This window comes from Pelecanus crispus, chromosome 12, assembly GCF_030463565.1.
Source record: "Pelecanus crispus isolate bPelCri1 chromosome 12, bPelCri1.pri, whole genome shotgun sequence".
NCBI classification, from domain to species: Eukaryota; Metazoa; Chordata; class Aves; order Pelecaniformes; family Pelecanidae; genus Pelecanus; species Pelecanus crispus.
Genome location: NC_134654.1, coordinates 15497698 through 15518528, shown reverse-complemented (window position 1 = coordinate 15518528; position 20831 = coordinate 15497698). Strand labels below are relative to the sequence as shown.

The 20831-nt window shown below is 44.4% G+C and overlaps 1 protein-coding gene across 1 annotated transcript; it reads left to right on the top strand.

The window, feature by feature from the left end:
• The first annotated feature begins 438 nt into the window (after positions 1–438).
• On the top strand, positions 439–16647 carry LOC104028151 (myosin heavy chain, skeletal muscle, adult-like). The gene is made up of 38 exons (XM_075719566.1): positions 439–645; positions 735–878; positions 972–1128; positions 2719–2746; positions 2845–2956; positions 3147–3239; positions 3370–3433; positions 3527–3625; positions 3732–3835; positions 3917–4055; positions 4718–4836; positions 4938–5087; positions 5904–6074; positions 6416–6725; positions 6874–6941; positions 7710–7797; positions 7892–8009; positions 8608–8731; positions 8818–8954; positions 9059–9314; positions 10114–10356; positions 10564–10740; positions 10827–10972; positions 11061–11151; positions 11241–11630; positions 11781–11907; positions 12051–12169; positions 12623–12819; positions 13230–13413; positions 13500–13665; positions 13837–13961; positions 14126–14434; positions 14535–14738; positions 15011–15136; positions 15232–15402; positions 15489–15593; positions 15737–15832; positions 16445–16647. The coding sequence occupies exons 1-38, from the start codon at positions 439–441 to the stop codon at positions 16598–16600; spliced, it is 5820 nt and encodes a 1939-aa protein (XP_075575681.1). The 3' UTR covers positions 16601–16647.
• The last annotated feature ends 4184 nt before the right edge of the window (positions 16648–20831 follow it).

Here is a 20831-nt window from a genome sequence, read left to right as displayed (position 1 = left end):
AAGTAAGTAAAATGGCTTTCCACAAATCATAGGCAATGAAAGGACTTCTTGGAGACTCATCACTGATAATTAAGGACAACAGAAGTGAGAGATTTGCTTTAGGTTTAGTTCTTCAGTATATCAATACTAAAATGGTAAAACACTGACCAATATGATAATATTGAAAAATTATAATAATTATTAAAAATTATGTTCATAGTTAGAAGATTAAAATTTAGAATTCTGTCTCATTCTCAAGTGAGATGTAAGTACTTACGTGTTGAAAACAAAGCTAGCTTTCAAAATGTTATTGAAAATGACATACTAGTTTAAATACTGGAAAGACAGAAACTGCAAGAGATTTCATCACCAGCACAGAAAACTAATGTCTAACTGATGGTAAGTGTCTTCTTTCCCCCTCAGAGTCTTCTGCTGACCTGTCTTCAGTAGAGTGCAAACATGACTTCTCCAGACTCTGAGATGGCCGTCTTTGGAGAGGCAGCTCCTTATCTCCGAAAGTCAGAAAAGGAGAGAATTGAGGCCCAGAACAAGCCTTTTGATGCCAAGTCATCCGTCTTTGTGGCCCATCCTAAAGAATCCTTTGTGAAAGGGACAATCCAGAGCAGGGAATCAGGGAAGGTCACTGTCCAGACTGAAGCTGGAGAGGTGAGCAAAATGCAAGGCTTGAGAACGTAGTTTAATTCCCACTCTGGGCTCTTAGCTGAGATACACGTATCTCTTTCTTCCTCTGACAGACCCTGACTGTGAAGGAAGATCAAATCTTCGCCATGAATCCTCCCAAGTATGATAAAGTTGAGGACATGGCCATGATGACCCACCTTCACGAACCCGCTGTGCTGTACAACCTCAAAGAGCGTTATGCAGCCTGGATGATCTATGTAAGTACCGGCAGCAGTCTTCCTTTGGATAGCTAGGAGGAACTGCTCTGCCAGGTTAAGTGGAAGCCCATGAGCTGTCTCCCTTCCTTGCAGACCTACTCAGGTCTCTTCTGTGTCACTGTCAACCCCTACAAGTGGCTGCCAGTGTACAACCCGGAGGTGGTGTTGGCCTACCGAGGCAAGAAGCGCCAGGAGGCCCCCCCACACATCTTCTCCATCTCTGACAATGCCTATCAGTTCATGTTAAATGGTGAGTAGCTTGATATCCCTTCTAATGATATTGTAGTGTGCACTTCAGGAAAAATCTTCCTTTTCTCTGCAGATAATCTTTGAATACATGGAGTCATCTTTACATCATATATGTCAGCTGGGTAAACTAGCATACCCATCTTTAAATGAGCACACTGGGAATGTTGTAGAGGGAAGTCTAGAAATTAAGTTTCGTAATTGCAGAGTAAAAAGTCTGATGGAAAGCAGAATTAGCAATGTTACAGAAGTGTTGCTGCTCTATCTTAACAAAAAACATGGAATCAAACATTACAAACATAATATCCATATCAGATAGTGAGAAATAATCACTATAAATTGAAGTTCCAAATCCACGTAAGTGCACTGTCAGACCTTTTTTACTGCCTTAGAACCCCAAATGATAAGGAATTGTCATATGAAGGAGACAGAGACTAAAAGGTAGGAGATACAATGGAAAGTGGAAAATTGGCAGAATGGTTAGGTAAGAAATGGCTATTACATCTCAAGAACAGGATCTCAGACTTACAATGAATAATGCTACAGAAATTTTGGCTCAGTGCTCAATAGGGCAGAAGAAAACAAAATGAACTTCAGGAATTACTTAAAAAAAATAAAAGAGAGAACAAAAAGAGGAATAGTTCCATCATATCATATTCCATAAAAAAGTGGAACATTGACATCATGAATAGTGCAGTGAGTTCTAGTTTTCTTACATTAAAAAAGGAGACAGCGGACCTGGAAAAGTTCACTGAGGGATAAACTAATATTCATAGGCATGAAATAAATTCAGTATGAATAACAATTAGGTAGGTAAGGACACTTTGATGACGGAGAAGAGGAAACTGACGGGATATATGAAAGAAATTCGTAAAATCAATAGTTGTATAGGAACCAAGAGTTTTATAAAAAGCAGAATCAGAATTCATTCTTTCCTTCTGTCTAACATTTGAACTAGGAAGCATTGAAACAACTATCAGTTGAAAAAATTTTAAAAAAACAAAGGGAATTACAAATTGCATGCGACATTCTTAAGTCCTGGATATTCTTTGTCACAGAAAATGATATGTCCTAAAGGTCTATTTCAATGACTAACACAAGGAGATGAATTCATGCAAAGTCTACCCAAATCATTACATACAATTATACTATGCCTGGCTCAAAAAATCCCTGAACTCAGGAGGGCCCATGGCCTGTTCTCAGAAGGTTCTTGGGTCCCCAGAAAGATATGATTCATTTTATGTTAAAAGTTTTAGTCACTTTAATCATACTGACATTACAAAATAATGTTTGGTTTTGGTTCTTTCTTATATACAGAAATATCAATCTTGATTTAAAAAGAATTATCTTAAAAAGAAGCTAATGTATTTTATCTTAAAGAAATATCCAAATAAAACTTTATTTTTTTATTGGGGGAACTTCAAAAAATCCAGAAAGGGATTAATGTTGCATTTCCAGGATGTGTTAATTGGGAATTGGCTATCTAGTGTTCCTACACTTGTAAGGAAGCTTCAGCTCACAGTTAGTTTCTCTCATAGATTTTGATTTCCCTGCAATAAGGAGCAGTAGGAAAACTCTTTCCATCTTTTCACAGATCGCGAGAACCAGTCGATCCTGATCACGTACGTACGCTCCCTGCCCGGGTGCCTGCTGGGCTGCCGGGTGCCAGGGGACCTGCTGCCTGACCACACGCCCTCTGCTTCTCTCTTTGGTTTCACAGTGGAGAATCCGGTGCAGGCAAGACTGTGAACACAAAACGTGTCATCCAGTACTTTGCAACAATTGCAGCGAGTGGGGAGAAGAAGAAGGAAGAGCAGTCTGGCAAAATGCAGGCGAGTCAGGAAGAACAGACTGAACACTTGGCGTGTAATTGCCGTGTCAGCTAAACACTGTAACTGAACAATTATCATCCTGCTTGAGGATGAAATCATTAATTAATAGATACTAGCTTGAATCAATGCTTTCCTCTGTTCCCGACATGATTTTTAGAAAGGATAACCAGCAATAATTATTGTCCTGTAGGGAACGCTTGAGGATCAAATCATCAGCGCCAACCCACTGCTGGAGGCCTTTGGAAATGCCAAGACCGTGAGGAATGACAACTCCTCACGCTTTGTAAGTTGTTGCTTTGGACAAAATCTCTCCCTCTCATTAGAAGATAAGTGATGGCCCTAGCAGTATTCCACATAAAGGAGACGTCAAAAGAACCCACCCAGGCTGAAATGCTGCTTGTTCTCTGTAACAGGGCAAATTCATCAGAATCCACTTTGGAGCCACAGGCAAACTGGCTTCTGCTGACATTGAAACTTGTAAGAGACTCTCCTGGCCTGATGCCATTCTTTCCCAAATTCTCACCTCCATGTGCGTTCCTGTGCCTAACTCTGTCCTACTGTCCTTGACAGATCTGCTGGAGAAGTCCAGAGTCACTTTCCAGCTCAAGGCAGAAAGAAGCTACCACATATTTTATCAGGTCACCTCCAACAAGAAACCGGAGCTGATTGGTAGGAAGGATCATTATGTTTTTTTGAGGATGATCGCTGAGCAACAGTTCCCTCTGTTACCTGGCTGGCAAAATTAAGCCGGTGCCTTGCTTTTTCCTGCTTTCAGACATGCTCCTCATTACCACCAACCCTTACGATTTCCACTTTGTAAGTCAAGGTGAGGTGACTGTTCCCAGCATTGATGACCAGGAGGAGCTCATGGCTACAGATGTAAGTACTAGAAAGAAAATATTTTTAATGGGATTGTTACGGTTGTTAGGCAATGTTTTTCCTTCATTGTTTTGACTGCAGAGTGCCATTGACATCCTGGGCTTCACTGCTGATGAAAAGACTGCCATCTACAAGCTGACAGGGGCTGTCATGCACTACGGGAACTTGAAGTTCAAGCAGAAACAACGAGAGGAGCAGGCAGAGCCAGATGGCACAGAAGGTCCTTAGCAACTGACCTTTTAATAAAGAAATCAGTTTTGGGAAGATAATTTTTTTTTGGACCGGACAAAAGCTATAACTTAATCAAGTGAAAACTAAGTAATGTTTCATTTAGTGCCCATGAAGATGTGAACCTGATTCTCTGATCCCTCGCCTATCTTACTGAATGGTACTCTGTCAGTTAGCTTTTTGATGGGCTAGTTTCATGTATTTTGCCATTTAGCATGCAGAGGGTTTTGAGAAGCTTTTTTGAAGAGGCAGCTTCCCTAGTTTTGTACATAGGCTCTAGAATTAACTCTGGCATGCACATACTTCTCTTATGGCAGTGCAGACCGTGGCCTATTTAAATACAACTTTCTTAGATCTTGAATAAGATGCCAAGCTGTAATTTTCATGTATTTTTAAAGTGAAAGTTATTGTTTCTGTTTATAAATTTATTTAAAATATTCAAGGAAAGTTTCTTACTGATAACTACTTTCAAAAATATACCAATATTGGCTTTCACAGCTTTTCTGTATGCAATATGCTTGCTGTGATACCAGATTCAAAGATTTGCTGTCAAGAATTTTGAACATTAGCATCATTTCTGAGACATGCACCCATTGATCAAATTCCAGTCTTTATCCAATGATTAAGTTTTTCTTTGTCTCTCTTGTCTTTCAGTTGCCGACAAGGCTGCCTACCTGATGGGTCTGAACTCAGCTGACTTGCTCAAAGCCCTGTGTTTTCCTCGAGTCAAAGTTGGGAATGAATTTGTGACCAAAGGTCAAACTGTGGAGCAGGTAAAATAATTGGTTGTACCTCAGAATTTCTCTTCATACAATTAAAATTCCTTTAAAATGTCTCTGTGTGGTAACTTATGCACATTTCCCCTTTGTTGTAGGTGCACAATGCTGTAGGTGCTCTAGCAAAGGCTGTCTATGAGAGGATGTTCTTGTGGATGGTTTTACGCATCAACCAACAGCTGGATACCAAGCAACCCAGACAGTACTTCATTGGTGTCTTGGACATTGCTGGCTTTGAGATCTTTGATGTAAGGAACATGGATTTCACAACAGCTTGATGGAAGAGACAATAGGTGTTAAGAAAATTCTAAGCCTTCTTTCATGAAGAGTCAGTTTTTTTGTAAAAAATACAATGATCAAGAGATCTCACTATTAGATTGGCCTTTTCAAGCGTTAGATCTTAATAGGAAAGAAACTAATAACACAGCATGCAAGAATATTAAGCTTAGGTAAAAAAAAAGAAGAAAGGAAGAAATGAATGTGAGACAAAGTTATATGGGCCAAAGGCATGGAAAATATTGAAAGAGATTAGAAATGTTTATGCAGTTGGTGGAAATTATTGAAACAGATTAGGAAATGCTCATGTTGATTGTGAGAGAACCCTAAAAGCTTCCATAACAGCACACGGAAATATCTAAAGCCACTCTCTTAAGAACAGAAAAATATTTTAGTAAATTGAGGCAGTCTTCATGATCGGGGTATTGGGAGAGGCAGAGTCTAGTAATAAATTTGTTCTGATAGAAGAAAATGTGCTGAAGTTATTTACTAAATTTGCTTTGGATCTAAGGGATTCCAAAGGGATGAGGGCTACTTATCATAATTAAAGTATCCATATTATATGGAATGATAACAAACAAACAAACAAAATCTCTACGTTACAATGAATTAGAAGTCTTTTCTCTCTTCAGAATGCACGTACAGTCCCACTGAAGGATTTCTGGGAGAACAGATAAGGAAGGGGCCTGGTATTTGAAGAGATACAGAAAGAATCAGAACTACACAGGGAAAAGCATTGTGGTGATGGCTGAACCTTGAAAATATTGATCTTGCTTTACATTTGGCAGTTCAATAGTTTTGAGCAGCTGTGCATCAACTTCACCAATGAGAAACTGCAACAGTTCTTCAACCACCACATGTTTGTGCTGGAGCAGGAGGAGTACAAGAAAGAAGGAATTGAATGGACATTCATTGACTTTGGGATGGACCTGGCTGCTTGCATTGAGCTGATTGAGAAGGTATCCTTCCTGTTCAGGTGCATTAATGTTAGAATTCTCTAATTTTTGAGGGATACATAAAGTTTGTTTATGTCTGGATTAGAATGATAGATTTCAGTTATTAAAGTGCTCTGTATTTCTGTATTTTATAATGTTGCTAGCAATGTTTAAAAGTGAAAAGTAGAAGTGAAACAGCAAGGATGAAAAATGATGAACCTCAGTTAATTTTCTGTGACATACTGTCCAGAAAAGAACAGAAGCAACCATATCTTCTGATTTGTTTCTCAGCTTTCTGGCCTAACACTAGCCTCTTCCAGCTAAGGAACCTGCTTCTCCCTCTTGTCTGTTGTAATGTCTTCCAGCCCATGGGTATCTTCTCCATCCTGGAAGAGGAGTGCATGTTCCCCAAGGCAACTGACACCTCTTTCAAGAACAAGCTCTATGACCAGCATCTGGGCAAGTCTAGTAACTTCCAGAAACCCAAGCCCACCAAAGGCAAGGCTGAGGCCCACTTCTCCTTGATACACTATGCTGGCACAGTAGACTACAACATCACTGGCTGGCTTGAGAAGAACAAGGATCCCTTGAATGAAACTGTCATTGGGTTGTACCAGAAATCGTCTGTGAAGACACTGGCTTTACTCTTTGCCAACTATGGTGGAGCAGATGCAGGTCAGCTCTGTGGAAACTGTATTTTCAGTGTGGGAAAATAATGACAGGAAATCAAACAGGAAAGCCTAAATGTTTAAAAATTGTTTTCTGTAGTTCAATGTTCAACATCAGTATTTTAATATTGTTTTTCCCCTTCTTTTATTTACAGAGGGTGGTGGCAAAAAGGGTGGCAAGAAGAAGGGCTCTTCTTTCCAGACTGTCTCAGCTCTTTTCCGGGTATGTACAGGTTTCCTCACTTTGTCTCTTTTTACCTGAAGAAAGGGAATTTAAAACGTGAAAAGTGATGTTATAATTCTTGAAGTCCTGTAGCAAAAGGGCGAAAAAGATTATGTACTATAGGCAATTTTTCTTTCTGTTTAAATGATGAACTAGTTTCTTCTATTTTTCAACATGAATATTCTCTCATTAATACATGAAAATGAAAACTCTTTCAAATGGTTGAGGATGTTGTCATTGAGATTTTTTTTCTCATACGTCTATTTTTTAAGCTAAATATGATATTGAAATAGTCAATTTCTTTCACCTATTGCACAGAATGTTTTACCAAATAGAGATTTTTGTCTTCTGAGTATTTTCTATATTGCTACCACACATGATTCATAAGTAACGGAGCAGTTCTGAAAAACAGAGAGGCTGGCTTTAAGATTATCACATATAAAAGCCTAACCAGTATATTGATTCAGGAGGACAATCATAGGGAATTATTCATGACTTTCAAAGCCACAAGTCTCAGCCTATCAAATGAGTTATATTCCAGTTTTTTGTAAATGATGACACAGTAACCAAATTATATTTCCTTTTAATAGTAATGTTCAACAGCAAAAGATTGATGAAGGCATAAGCTTTTGTACATTACTATGGACATTTTGCAGTCTAGATTAAATCTGACAAATTGTTAAGTCATATCCATGAATGAAATACATGCAGCTCCAGGGATTCAGATCTTTCGTCTGTTGATCTAAACTTCACCTTGTAATCTCACAGGAGAATTTAAACAAGCTGATGACAAATCTACGCAGCACTCACCCCCATTTTGTACGATGCATCATCCCAAATGAAACAAAAACACCTGGTAAGGGGATCCAATAGCAGGAAAGCTCAAGCCACAGAAGCTCTTCTCCTGAGTATCAAACAATGGGGTAGTCACTAATGGTGGTGTTTGTTAGGTGCCATGGAGCATGAGCTGGTGCTGCACCAGCTGCGATGCAATGGTGTGCTGGAAGGGATCAGAATTTGCAGGAAAGGATTCCCCAGCAGAGTCCTCTATGCTGACTTCAAACAAAGGTAGGAGTGATCCACATTTCTCCTCATTCTTTTGCTGTTCCACACCTTCTATGTCTTAAATTACTTAAGTATCATATTTACTACGCAGTTTATACACTCTGTAATTAAATCACATTACAGGAGTCTATTACTGGAAAAAGAGGAGGTAACATAAAAGTTTCCTCCACACATCTACTTCACATTTGACCAAAAATATATGTTTCCAGCAATGTCCTAAAAATGCTTCTGAACTGTCTTTAGGGACATCTGTCCCTATCAAAGCTGTAGTCAGCTGTTGGTGAAAATGACCAGCTGAGATCTGTTACTGAGAACACATTGAGTATCCTAACACAACTCTCCTGACAAGGAACTGAGCAGTAATATAAAAACGTTTCACTACCTGTTCATGATGATATGACATGGCTGATGATCCAGATTCTTTTAGACTCTGATTTAACAGTATGAAATCTTCACTTAAACTGTGTTGAAAGAATGGACTGTCCCTAATACCTGACGTTACTCAGTCAGACAGTCAGCTGTTGCTGAGAAGGCTGTGGGGTTCAGTTGCAGTGGTGGTTTCAGTAATGTGGATTTCTTCATGTTTTGCTTTCTCCTGCAGATACAGAGTGCTTAATGCAAGTGCTATTCCAGAAGGCCAGTTCATGGACAGCAAGAAGGCTTCAGAGAAGCTCCTTGGGTCCATTGATGTGGACCACACCCAATACAGATTTGGTCACACCAAGGTAGAAAGAAGTCCTGTGTTCAAACACTATGTGCCTCTGTTATGCACTACCTGAGACTGATGTCCTACAATGTTCCATGTCTTAAGGTGTTTTTCAAAGCTGGGCTGATAGGTCTGCTGGAAGAGATGAGAGATGAGAAACTAGCAGAGATTATGACCAGAACGCAAGCCAGGTGCAGGGGCTTCCTGATGAGAGTGGAGTATCGGAGAATGGTGGAGAGGAGGTAAACATTTCTCACTCACGTATCAGGTTCTCACAGGTCTTGGGTAATTGAGTCTAAATTCACCACACAGAGAGTATGCAATAGGTATGTGAATTTTACTTCAGGGACTCAATCTTCTGCATCCAGTACAATGTTCGTGCATTCATGAATGTCAAGCACTGGCCCTGGATGAAGCTGTTCTTCAAGATCAAGCCCTTGCTGAAGAGTGCAGAATCTGAGAAGGAGATGGCCAACATGAAACAAGAGTTTGAGAAAACCAAGGAAGAGCTTGCAAAGTCTGAGGCAAAGAGGAAGGAGCTGGAGGAGAAAATGGTGACCTTACTGCAGGAGAAAAATGACCTGCAGCTCCAAGTGCAGGCGGTGAGTATCACCATTCATTTGTCCCTGGGAAAAGAATGTTATACAGTCAGAATGCTTCTTACCCTAAGCAGAGACTTGCAGAAAGCTGACGGACATGCAGTAGAAAACAGTCTAAATCACACACTCTAAGGCACTCTAATGTTGAGTAAACAGGCACTGGCAGGGGCACGGTGAGTTTCATGGCAGCCCCACATGAGACTCGGCATTTCTGCTGTTGAGGAAAGAGCCATGTAACACTAGCCAACACGTAATCCACAGCAGAGAGCTCTGAACTGGAAGGGAAGTATCTCCATCTACTCAGCTTTCAAAGCAGTGTATCTGTCTAACAGAGTAAAGGCAAACCTGAGAAGGACCCACTTTTCCTACTTACAGCTACACCGGAAGGCCTTGATTCCTTTCAGAAACATGGATACTTCCCATTCAAGCTCAATTAGGATAAGGCAGTTTCTTCACACCAAACAAAACACCACTTGCTCCACTAAATTATTCTCACAAAGCCTGTACTCCCCCAATATTATGAGGTTCATGATGAGTCAATCAAAAAGAAGCAGCTATTGAATACTTTTTCTGTCAGCTACCCTCTCTGTGAGGCATTTTTAAGAGACACAGAAGATTTGGAATCAATGTGGATTCCAGATGACAAGTTTTCCCAGTAGACACCTGGCAAGATCTTCCAGTTGCTGGAGCGGAAGGACAGGTTCAGCCTCCATTTTAACACATGCCCACTTAGTGATACAAAAGACGGAGTGGAGAAACTTCAAAACAATACAACCCACAAAAATGTGTGTCTCCCCACCAGGAAGCAGATAGTTTGGCTGATGCTGAGGAAAGGTGTGACCAGCTCATCAAAACCAAAATCCAGCTGGAAGCCAAAATTAAGGAGGTGACTGAAAGGGCTGAGGATGAGGAGGAAATTAATGCTGAGCTGACAGCCAAGAAGAGGAAACTGGAGGATGAATGTTCAGAGCTGAAGAAAGATATTGACGACCTGGAGTTAACGCTGGCCAAAGTGGAGAAGGAAAAGCATGCCACTGAAAACAAGGTACACACACAGGGAGTCACGTAAAGGGTGAAGGGACAGACGCCTCCCACATTGTATCCTCAGAATGAAGCTAGCTTTGGAGCGTACCAGGAGCGTCACAGCGGGGCAGCTGGGCAGCCCAAATAAAAAACAAGCTCCTGGCTAAGCATTGCAAAGTGAAAAGGTCACTGCACTAGCAGACTTTTGGCACTTTCTTACAATCAACAGGTGAAAAACCTCACAGAGGAGATGGCAGCCCTGGACGAGACCATTGCCAAGCTGACAAAAGAGAAGAAAGCCCTCCAAGAGGCCCACCAGCAGACACTGGATGACCTGCAGGCAGAAGAGGACAAAGTCAATACTCTGACCAAAGCTAAGACCAAGCTGGAGCAGCAAGTGGACGATGTAAGCACATGTATAGCTAAATGAAACGGAAAACTTTGTAGAGGAAAGCGTAGGCAGCAGAGCACTGATGGCTTTGTTCTTTTTAGCTGGAAGGGTCCCTGGAGCAAGAGAAGAAACTGCGCATGGACCTTGAGAGAGCTAAGAGGAAACTCGAAGGAGACCTGAAGCTGGCAAATGACAGCATAATGGACTTGGAAAATGATAAGCAGCAGCTGGATGAGAAACTGAAGAAGTAAGTGTGGCTGTGGGGCACCTGAGTGCTGGGCTGGCGCACTTGGGTGGTTGTGTTCAGGCACTAACACGGTTTGCTTTGTGCAAAGGAAAGACTTTGAAATCAGCCAGATCCAGAGCAAAATCGAGGATGAGCAAGCCCTGGGCATGCAATTGCAGAAGAAGATCAAGGAGCTGCAGGCAAGTCTGTGTTCCTTCCCCTCTCCCACCCAGTCTCAGGTCAGGTAGGAGGAGGCCATGGGTGTGAAGGGTCCCTAAATGTTCCCCAGGCTCGCATTGAGGAACTGGAGGAGGAAATTGAGGCAGAGCGAACCTCTCGGGCAAAAGCAGAGAAGCATCGGGCTGACCTCTCGAGGGAGCTAGAGGAGATCAGTGAGCGCTTGGAAGAAGCAGGAGGGGCTACCACAGCTCAGATCGAGATGAACAAGAAGCGTGAGGCAGAATTCCAGAAGATGCGCCGCGACCTCGAAGAGGCCACGCTGCAGCACGAAGCCACGGCTGCCGCCCTGCGGAAAAAGCATGCGGACAGCACAGCTGAGCTCGGGGAGCAGATCGACAACCTGCAACGAGTGAAGCAGAAGCTGGAGAAGGAGAAGAGTGAGCTGAAGATGGAGATTGACGACTTGGCCAGTAACATGGAGTCAGTCTCCAAAGCCAAGGTATAGAATTGCAGTAGAACACACTCACAGGGCCAAGGTACGGCACACAGGCTACATCTACCAGCCACATTCTCATAAAATAATCCCTGCTGTGAGGATAAGGTAGAGTCCAGGTGTTCATCTCTTTCCTTCCTTGTGTTTGCTACCTAGGCAAATCTGGAGAAGATGTGCCGCACTCTGGAAGACCAGCTGAGTGAGATCAAAACTAAGGAGGAGCAGAATCAGCGTATGATCAATGACCTCAATACTCAAAGAGCTCGTCTGCAGACAGAATCAGGTGAGACATCTGCATTCCTGAGGTGCAATGCGAGGATCTGCACTCCATGAGGATACCAGGCCACTCCTGATTACATGGGTTTACAGGCAAAAACCGTCATATTATTAATAGTCTAGTTACTCTTTTCACTTTACCCTTCCCAGGTGAATATTCACGCCAGGTGGAGGAAAAGGACGCTCTGATTTCTCAGCTGTCCAGGGGCAAGCAAGGATTTACCCAACAGATTGAGGAACTCAAGAGACATCTGGAGGAAGAAATAAAGGTCTGGAAGTACCCTACTGTCCACAACGTACATCACCCCTAAACGCATCTGGGGAATCCTGTCTTACCCAAGATCGGTTCAATATTCTTTACCCAAACACACGTAGTACTGGATGGAACACCAGTAATGCACATACCCCAACTCATAAGCTAGAGGGGGAAGGACGCGTAATGATTTTGATGCTGGAGGCAGTCGTCCACAAGGCTTTTGTGAGAATCTGGCAATACTCTCTAAGACAGGATTCAGACACATATGTCAAAACATTTACAGAAACAGCAGACTACTGTCCCCAGTGCACCTGTCACTAACACATCCTGGTCTTCCAGAACACGTTGATGAAGGCTTCATCAGCGCCCAGCTTTGCATTTGCCTAATTAGAGTTTCATTCTAATTTCACTGTCAAGAGGCATCTCAGGACAAGTATTCAGGTTACCAACCCCAATGCCCCCACAGGCCAAGAACGCCCTGGCCCACGCCTTGCAGTCTGCTCGCCATGACTGTGACTTGCTCCGGGAACAATATGAGGAGGAGCAGGAAGCCAAGGGGGAGCTGCAGCGTGCCCTGTCCAAGGCCAACAGCGAAGTGGCCCAGTGGAGAACCAAATACGAGACAGATGCTATTCAGCGCACAGAGGAGCTGGAGGAGGCCAAGTACGTGGGAAGTGGGAAGTCGAATGCCTGGAGAAGACTGAGACTGTCAAGGGAAACTGGAAATTGGAGTCTCTGAGAGTGGGTTGGGACAGCAGTGGGACGAAGGCAGGGATATACTGTCTGTGTGGTAAAGCGGAGAGAGGGAGAGAGAGGAAAAGTGTGTGGTGGAAAAAGTGTAGTTTGGAAGGACAAACGTAGCCATTAGGGCTAGAAAGGCTAAGATGAGCCGAATACTCAGTAGGTGCTAGGACACAGAAGTGATAGACCCTTTAGGCTGCACGCAGTCTTGGAACAGAAAAAACACTGTGAAAAGCGCTAGGCTCAAAGCCCCCAAACAGGCCCTCTCATGAACAGTACAAAATTGGCTCCCCTCTAAGCTCTAACCTGGAGCTGTGCTTATCTCCTCCCAGGAAGAAGCTGGCACAGCGCCTGCAGGATGCAGAGGAACACGTCGAAGCTGTCAATGCCAAATGTGCCTCCCTGGAAAAGACAAAGCAGCGGCTGCAGAATGAAGTGGAGGACCTGATGATTGACGTGGAGCGATCAAATGCTGCCTGCGCAGCTCTGGATAAGAAGCAGAAGAACTTTGACAAGGTCTTTTGGGCTCCAGACCTGGGGCTCCTGGGCAGAGCATCCCCTCCTGATTGCCACATCCATGCTGAGGCCCTGTTTCTCTCCAGATCCTGGCAGAATGGAAGCAGAAGTATGAGGAAACGCAGGCTGAGCTGGAAGCCTCCCAGAAGGAGTCTCGCTCTCTCAGCACGGAGCTGTTTAAGATGAAGAATGCCTATGAGGAGTCCTTGGATCACCTGGAAACGCTGAAGCGTGAGAACAAGAACTTGCAGCGTAAGTCCCTGGCCCTCTGCTCCTGGCAGGGCTTTCCCACAAGCTTGTCTACTAAGCATTCCACATGGGTCCGTGCCTGCAGGTCTGCAAAGGCGTTTGTCACCCTGGTGTGGCAGGGCCCGTCCCATTCGGCTCTGTGCCTGACCATGCCATTGGTCTTTGTTCCCACAGAGGAGATTTCCGACCTCACGGAGCAGATTGCTGAGGGAGGAAAGGCGATTCATGAGCTGGAGAAAGTCAAGAAGCAGATTGAGCAGGAGAAATCTGAAATCCAGGCTGCCTTGGAGGAAGCTGAGGTACATGCCCATAATCACTGGCATCTGCACTAAAAATATGAGCAATGTGGAAATACGGCTAAAACCTGCACAGCCAGCTGAGATTTCCTGAAGTATTCTGTAATTACATAGAAAGCAAGCAGTAGCTTTATCGATGCTACAAGTGTTTGTGTCCACTTGTCCAGGCCTCCCTAGAACATGAAGAGGGGAAGATCCTGCGCCTCCAGCTTGAGCTCAACCAGGTGAAGTCTGAAATTGACAGGAAGATAGCAGAGAAAGATGAGGAAATCGACCAGATGAAGAGAAACCACCTCAGAATTGTGGAGTCCATGCAGAGCAGCCTGGACGCTGAGATCAGGAGCAGGAATGAAGCCCTGCGTCTGAAGAAGAAGATGGAGGGAGACCTGAATGAAATGGAGATCCAGCTGAGCCATGCCAACCGCGTGGCTGCAGAGGCACAAAAGAACCTGAGAAACACACAGGCAGTGCTCAAGGTCCGTTCAGCAAAGCCACAGAAAGAGAAAAGGCTTCCCTGACATTTTTGGCACCCAAGCGCACACTGTCGCCTTGCAATTTCTCTTGCCTCTTTTGCAGGATACCCAGATACACTTGGACGATGCTCTCAGGACACAGGAGGACCTGAAGGAACAGGTGGCCATGGTGGAGCGCAGAGCAAACCTGTTGCAGGCTGAAGTTGAGGAGTTACGTGCAGCCCTGGAGCAGACGGAGCGGTCGAGGAAAGTGGCTGAGCAGGAGCTTCTGGATGCCACTGAACGTGTGCAGCTCCTCCATACCCAGGTCAGGCACTCTGCTGGAAATTAATCCCATCAACAAGGGATACCAAAGAATGCGATTGCTGTGCATCTTGTAAGTGACCACCATGTAAACAGTTGAGCAGCCATGCTGTGATATGGCCAGTCTAGCCAGCCACCTATGTCTGGTTTGCTGCTAAAGAGGCTCTAAAGAGGACTCTTGCGTTAAAGACTTTCATAAACAATACTTGCACTTTTAGCTCTTGATGTGGAGCCATTAGTTCTAACAGTACGAATCATGCCTTTCCTGTTGCACAGAACACCAGCTTGATCAACACCAAGAAGAAGCTGGAAACGGACATCATGCAAATTCAGGGTGAAATGGAGGACACGATCCAGGAAGCCCGCAATGCTGAAGAGAAGGCCAAGAAGGCCATCACAGATGTGAGTCGGGGGCTCCTTTCATTGCTGACGGTGGGCGTATTCTCCCCCAAACCGTCTCCAGCCCCAAAACGGCTTTGACCCTTTGCTCTCATCAGGCAGCCATGATGGCAGAAGAGCTGAAGAAGGAGCAGGACACCAGCGCCCACCTGGAGAGGATGAAGAAGAACCTCGACCAGACAGTGAAGGACCTGCAGCACCGTCTGGATGAGGCTGAGCAGTTGGCGCTGAAGGGAGGCAAGAAGCAAATCCAGAAGCTGGAGGCCAGAGTGCGTAGGGCTTTCAGTTGTGCATGAGTGAGCATGTCACGTGAGTAACGACCAGGGGAGCTCCACAGATGGGCTTCTCGTTGCAGGTGCGGGAGCTGGAAGGGGAGGTTGATGCTGAGCAGAAGCGCAGCGCTGAAGCCGTGAAGGGTGTGCGCAAGTACGAGAGGCGGGTGAAGGAGCTGACCTACCAGGTAAGGCAGGAGGCCTCCTTGGGCTGACAGAGTTTTCTCACAGCAAGTCAAATTTTGCACACACCATCCCCAAGGGGAATTGTTAACCTCATGTGGTGGGAAACCAGTAATTCATTCTCTTTCCTGCTTACCAACCACTCCAGTCTGAGGAAGATCGGAAGAATATTCTCAGGCTCCAGGATCTGGTGGACAAGCTGCAAATGAAGGTGAAATCGTACAAGAGACAAGCTGAGGAGGCTGTAAGTATTGCTTGGAGAATGAGCAAGAGCCACCTTCCATTGGGGCAGTGTGCTCATTGAGATGAGTACAAATGCCAGGAAAGGAGCATGAAAGACACAACAGTCTTGGCCACACCATTCTACTATCGTGTCATGAGACCTTGCTGAGTTCTGGGCACCCTGCAGTCAGGGATGAACTGAGAGAAGTTCTGCAGCCTGTTTTATACAGGAGGTCAGACCTAAACAATCCCAGGGGCCACATCCACTGACTGAGAAGTTCATGAATCTCTGCTGCTGATCAACAGCAGAAGGCTTCAGGGTCTTTCTCAACCTAGTAAGTCACACTGATAGCTGGGCAGCAAGTAGTGGGAGAGTAAGTACACAAATGACAAATCCAAGTGACAAAATAGCTCCTGAAGTGAGACACAGTACTGGTGAAGCTCGTCACAGTGGGATCCTGAATAAGGGGGGATGAGGAGGTCTGTGTGAGGCTTATGTGTAAGCAGTGGTGGGTGGGGGATGGAAGTTTGTGCCTTCCCCCCGGGAAGAGCCGCAGCCCTGCAAGGCCGAGGCGCAGCAGCAGCGAAACCCCCGCCCTGGGCTCCTCACCACTGACTCCCTCTCCCCGCACAGGAGGAGCTGTCCAATGTCAACCTCTCCAAGTTCCGCAAGATCCAGCACGAGCTGGAGGAAGCCGAGGAGCGGGCTGACATTGCAGAGTCGCAGGTCAACAAGCTCCGAGTGAAGAGCCGGGAGTTTCACGGCAAGAAGATAGAAGAGGAAGAGTGAGGATGTCATGAGGCAGCAAAGTGACCTGAGGGAAGCACAAAATGTGAACCTCTAGGTCTCTTTCTTCCAGATTTTATATTTGCAACCACCTTAATATGTAGGGAGTAAAGAGTAGATTCCTTTGCCTGCGTACCATGAGCACTAGTTTTCCTCTGTTTCTCTTTTTACTGTGTCATCATTAGCCTTTGGGCACAGTTTTGGCTTGCAAACTTTGTGTACCTGTGTCACGGTACAGCTTTTTGTCACCTCGTTCCTAGCTACTTATTAATTCTGTATTACTTTAGCGAGTGAAAAAAAGGAAGCTTCTCACTCAGATAAATAGTTCTCAAAGACACAGAATGAAAGAGAAAAGTTATTTGTGCTGGGGCCTGTGTTGTTCAAGCTATTGATAAAGCAAGCTGAAGAGTTGTTGAACAGGAAGGAACATAATGTTTCCCAATGAAATAACACCATTCCAGGCAGTAAGGACAATGACTGATACCTAAGAACTGCAGAAGGCTTTCATGACACTGAGTAAACAGTGCCATTAAATAGCATACAAAATTCAGTACAGTTAAAAACACAAAGCTACATGCATGGGGAAACAGAATGCAGTGTCACATATAAAAAGATGGACTCTGAGCTGACAATTACCCATCAGGAGCAAGGTCTTCCACTTGTGCTGCATAACTGTATGAAAATATCCACTCATTTCTCAGCAATGGTAGTGAAAGAGAAAATAAAAAGAGACAAACTGAATTTGCAAGGAATTATGATTCCAAAGGCAATAAAGTTGATCAGACGCATGGAGGGGCTTCCATAGGAGGACCAATTAAACAAACCCAGAGGCTTAAGGTACAAAAGGAGAGAACTGAGTGGGCGTACAAAACAGAGCTATAAAATCAGCACAGTGTGGAGAGGCTTGACCAGGGTCGGTGTTCTAACTGGCTCTGGCATTGAAAGGAACAGGGGAGTGCAGAGGGCAGACGGTGGAGGACAGTGTGGGTGTGTCCGTGTGTGTGTGTAAATCAAATGAAACTTCCTGAACCACAACAATGTGTGGGTTCTTCACAAAGTACACAATTAAGCTGTGGAACTCCTTGTCACTGCAAACTAAAGGATTACATGGATTCAAAAGAAACTTGGACATGTTCATGGTGAGAAAAATCTACTGGAAGTAACTACAGAGAAACCCTGTCCATGGAGCAAAGGCTCAGAGCTGTATAGAAAGAGGGAAGTTCAGAGAGTACTCGCGGGTTACAGCATGCTTGGTTTCTCTTTTCTAATAAGCTTATCTACTGTCAGCAGGGCACAAATCCATTTGGGGGATGAGAGGGCATCCTCTGCTCCAAGTTTGTTTGGGCGTGGAAAATGAGGCTGCCAGTCAGGGGCAGAGGGGTGAACATATGTTTTGGGAAGGATATGGAGGCTTCTGGGTTGCTCTCGTGAGTTTATAGTCTACGTTCTCCATAGCTTGCTCTCTGGACGCCTAATGCCTGGTTTAGGTCTTGCCTAAAAGGCAAATTAAAAGAAATTTGAGCTTTAGCTATGACTGTGGTTGAGAGTTGCCTTGGAGTTGCATTGTCAAGCAGAGAGCAGTGCAAGGGAAGCTGACCTGCTTGGTCAGGCATGGCGTGCAGACCATGGCTATGCCCAGGCCTGAGGTCGGTGGTCTCCAAAACCTTTGGCTCTATTAATCTACAAAGCTTTCAAAGGGGAGCCTGCCATTGGAGCTCTTGAGGTTTCCTGGGAAGTGGTGAGGGTTGACAGTGGCCCCTCAGTCAGTGTGTGTAGAAACCACTGTCATAGCACAGGCTTTGCTTCCAAAGAGCAAAGTGACCTTCCAATGAGCTTTGCTCAATCTGCTGGAAACTTCCAGCTGACAGCTCCATGTCTGTATGGCTAAGACAGAATTATCAAAATGAGTCTTTAATTATCTGTCTCCAAGGTGCAAACTCAGCAACACACCAGTAATTTTAAGGTTGTCCTGCTGTCAGTAGGGAGGATGAGAAAGCAGAAACCCCAGACGCCTCTATCATTGTGGTCTGAAAGAGTGATGAGAGTGAGCTTTTTTGGAGCTGATCAGTTTTCAGCCACAAAGAGTATAATGAATCCATCTAACACCTAGCAACGGTGCCAGCCTAGCTCTTTCTTCCCATGACATGTTAGAAGGCTTCCTATGGTTCCCTAGTAGACTTCAGATTTCTTTCACTCCATTTTATTCTCTGCACTCATGCTCCATGACAGAGACCAGCCTGACTGTTTTCTGATACTGTCTTTGCCATCAGTTTATCTTCTTTTCACTCTTCCTTCTGAATATCTGACCATTCTCTGCCTATACTAAGATGCTTCAGTTCCTTAAAATCTCCATTATTGTAGAGCGGTAAATAAAGTTTTTTTCCATTAATAACAAAAGTCTTGTGGGTTTGTATTGACCTGACAGTGCATGGTCTTAGGGCTTGTCTGGGCCTGAAGTGGTTTTAGGTTGTTTTAATAACTATATAGTAGTCAAACAACTATTACCTAGCCTGTTTTACGTTAAGCTTTGTGAGAATACCATATATGGTAAAGGTCTGACAAGCCTTGGGGGTCACTGCCTAATAAAGAATTACCTTTTGTGATAACTGAGGCAGAGGAAGCTACGCTGCACCTTTTAAACTTCAGCTGGGAACCAGTGAAAGGGAGGCAGACTGTGATAAGGAAATAGATAAAAATAAACCCCAGCAAACCCAAGACCAAGTAGGAAGAAATCCCTTCTATACCATACTCCTCCTGGCAAAGACCTGAGGATGCTGATAACTCATAGTAGGATCCCTCCTTGCTGCACCACCATTCTTAAGAAAGAATGAAGAGTCAGCCTTAGGACAGAAAGTAACATTGGGAGGGTAAGTATAATACCACCACACAAAAGCGGCTGTTACAAGGAAGTATTTTGTATAGAAACTTTAACTGTTTTATTAATGAGGCTTTTCTATATCAATGAGATTACTTTTATCATTAGACTTAGAATGGGAACTTAGATCCACATACATGGTATGTACCAAACTGCCCATAGCAAAGAAATATCTCCTTCCGTGTTCCCACTAATCAGGATGTGTGAATTTCCACATAGAATAGATTTTAGAGACACTTTCAAATCACACTCAAAAGACAATGCACAAATTACTGTGAAATCTTTAGCATGCATCAGCATCTGCTGAGTATGAGGGACCTTCCCTGTTAGAAAGGAGCGCAGGACAGAATGGTCTGGGCCTCTGTCAAATGCAGTTTTCCCTTTTTAGGAGACTTTCTAAAATAACCTTGTACAGAAGGAAAAGGGCAAACTGCACTTCTGCGAGAAGATGCACTATTTACTGGAAATACGTAAAATGACTTAGCAGATCCTTTCCCATCTCAGGAAGCAGCCATACAGATTTGAATCCTGCAGGTGGACCTACAATCTTGGGATGTATACATGGAGGTTCTACCTCAGCAGCACATTTCCAGCCGATAAATGGAGGCCAGGAGAAGTCTGGTGTGCCCCTTTCAGCTGCGTGCTTAAATCAGGTCATAAAAATTTTTCACTGAGCCATCATCAATAATATTTTTGCATGTGCCCAGTGGAAAAATCTAATCCATGCTGAGGTATGAAGCACATCTTCCCACACAGCTGTCACGTGAGAGTGAGCAGGGGCTGTACTACCAGGAGGCGCGTGCTTGGCTCTCTTCTCAGTACTTGCAAAGAGTCTTTTGGAGAGACAGGTTGTTAACAACCTGCTTAAACAGGTCACGCTTGCCTTAGCTATCCTGTTCTGTAGAAACCTGGGCTGGAGGTAGACAATCTTCTGTGTCTTAAACTGTGATGCCAAGCTTCTGTCATGTGCCCACACAATCAATATTCACATCCCAGTGAGATTCTCATGGCTTACCTCATTCTCCCAGGCTGAAATAGTACAAACGAGGTGAGAACCATCAGAGAGGGCAGCTCCAAGCTGGAAGTCCAAGCCAATGCGGTGGGGAGTTGGCAGGAAGGTAAGCACTCCGCTAGCTTTGTGGAGGCTGGGCCCATGAGGGAGCTGTCCAACGTCAACCTGTCCCTCCAAGTTCCGCAAGATCCAGCACGAGCCGGAGGAAGCCGAGGAGCGGGCTGACATTGCAGAGTCACAGGTCAACAAGCTCCGAGTGAAAAGCTGGGAGTTTCACAACAAGAAGATAGAAGAGGAAGAGTGAGGATGTCATGAGGCAGCAAAGTGTTAATATGTTAATCTGACAT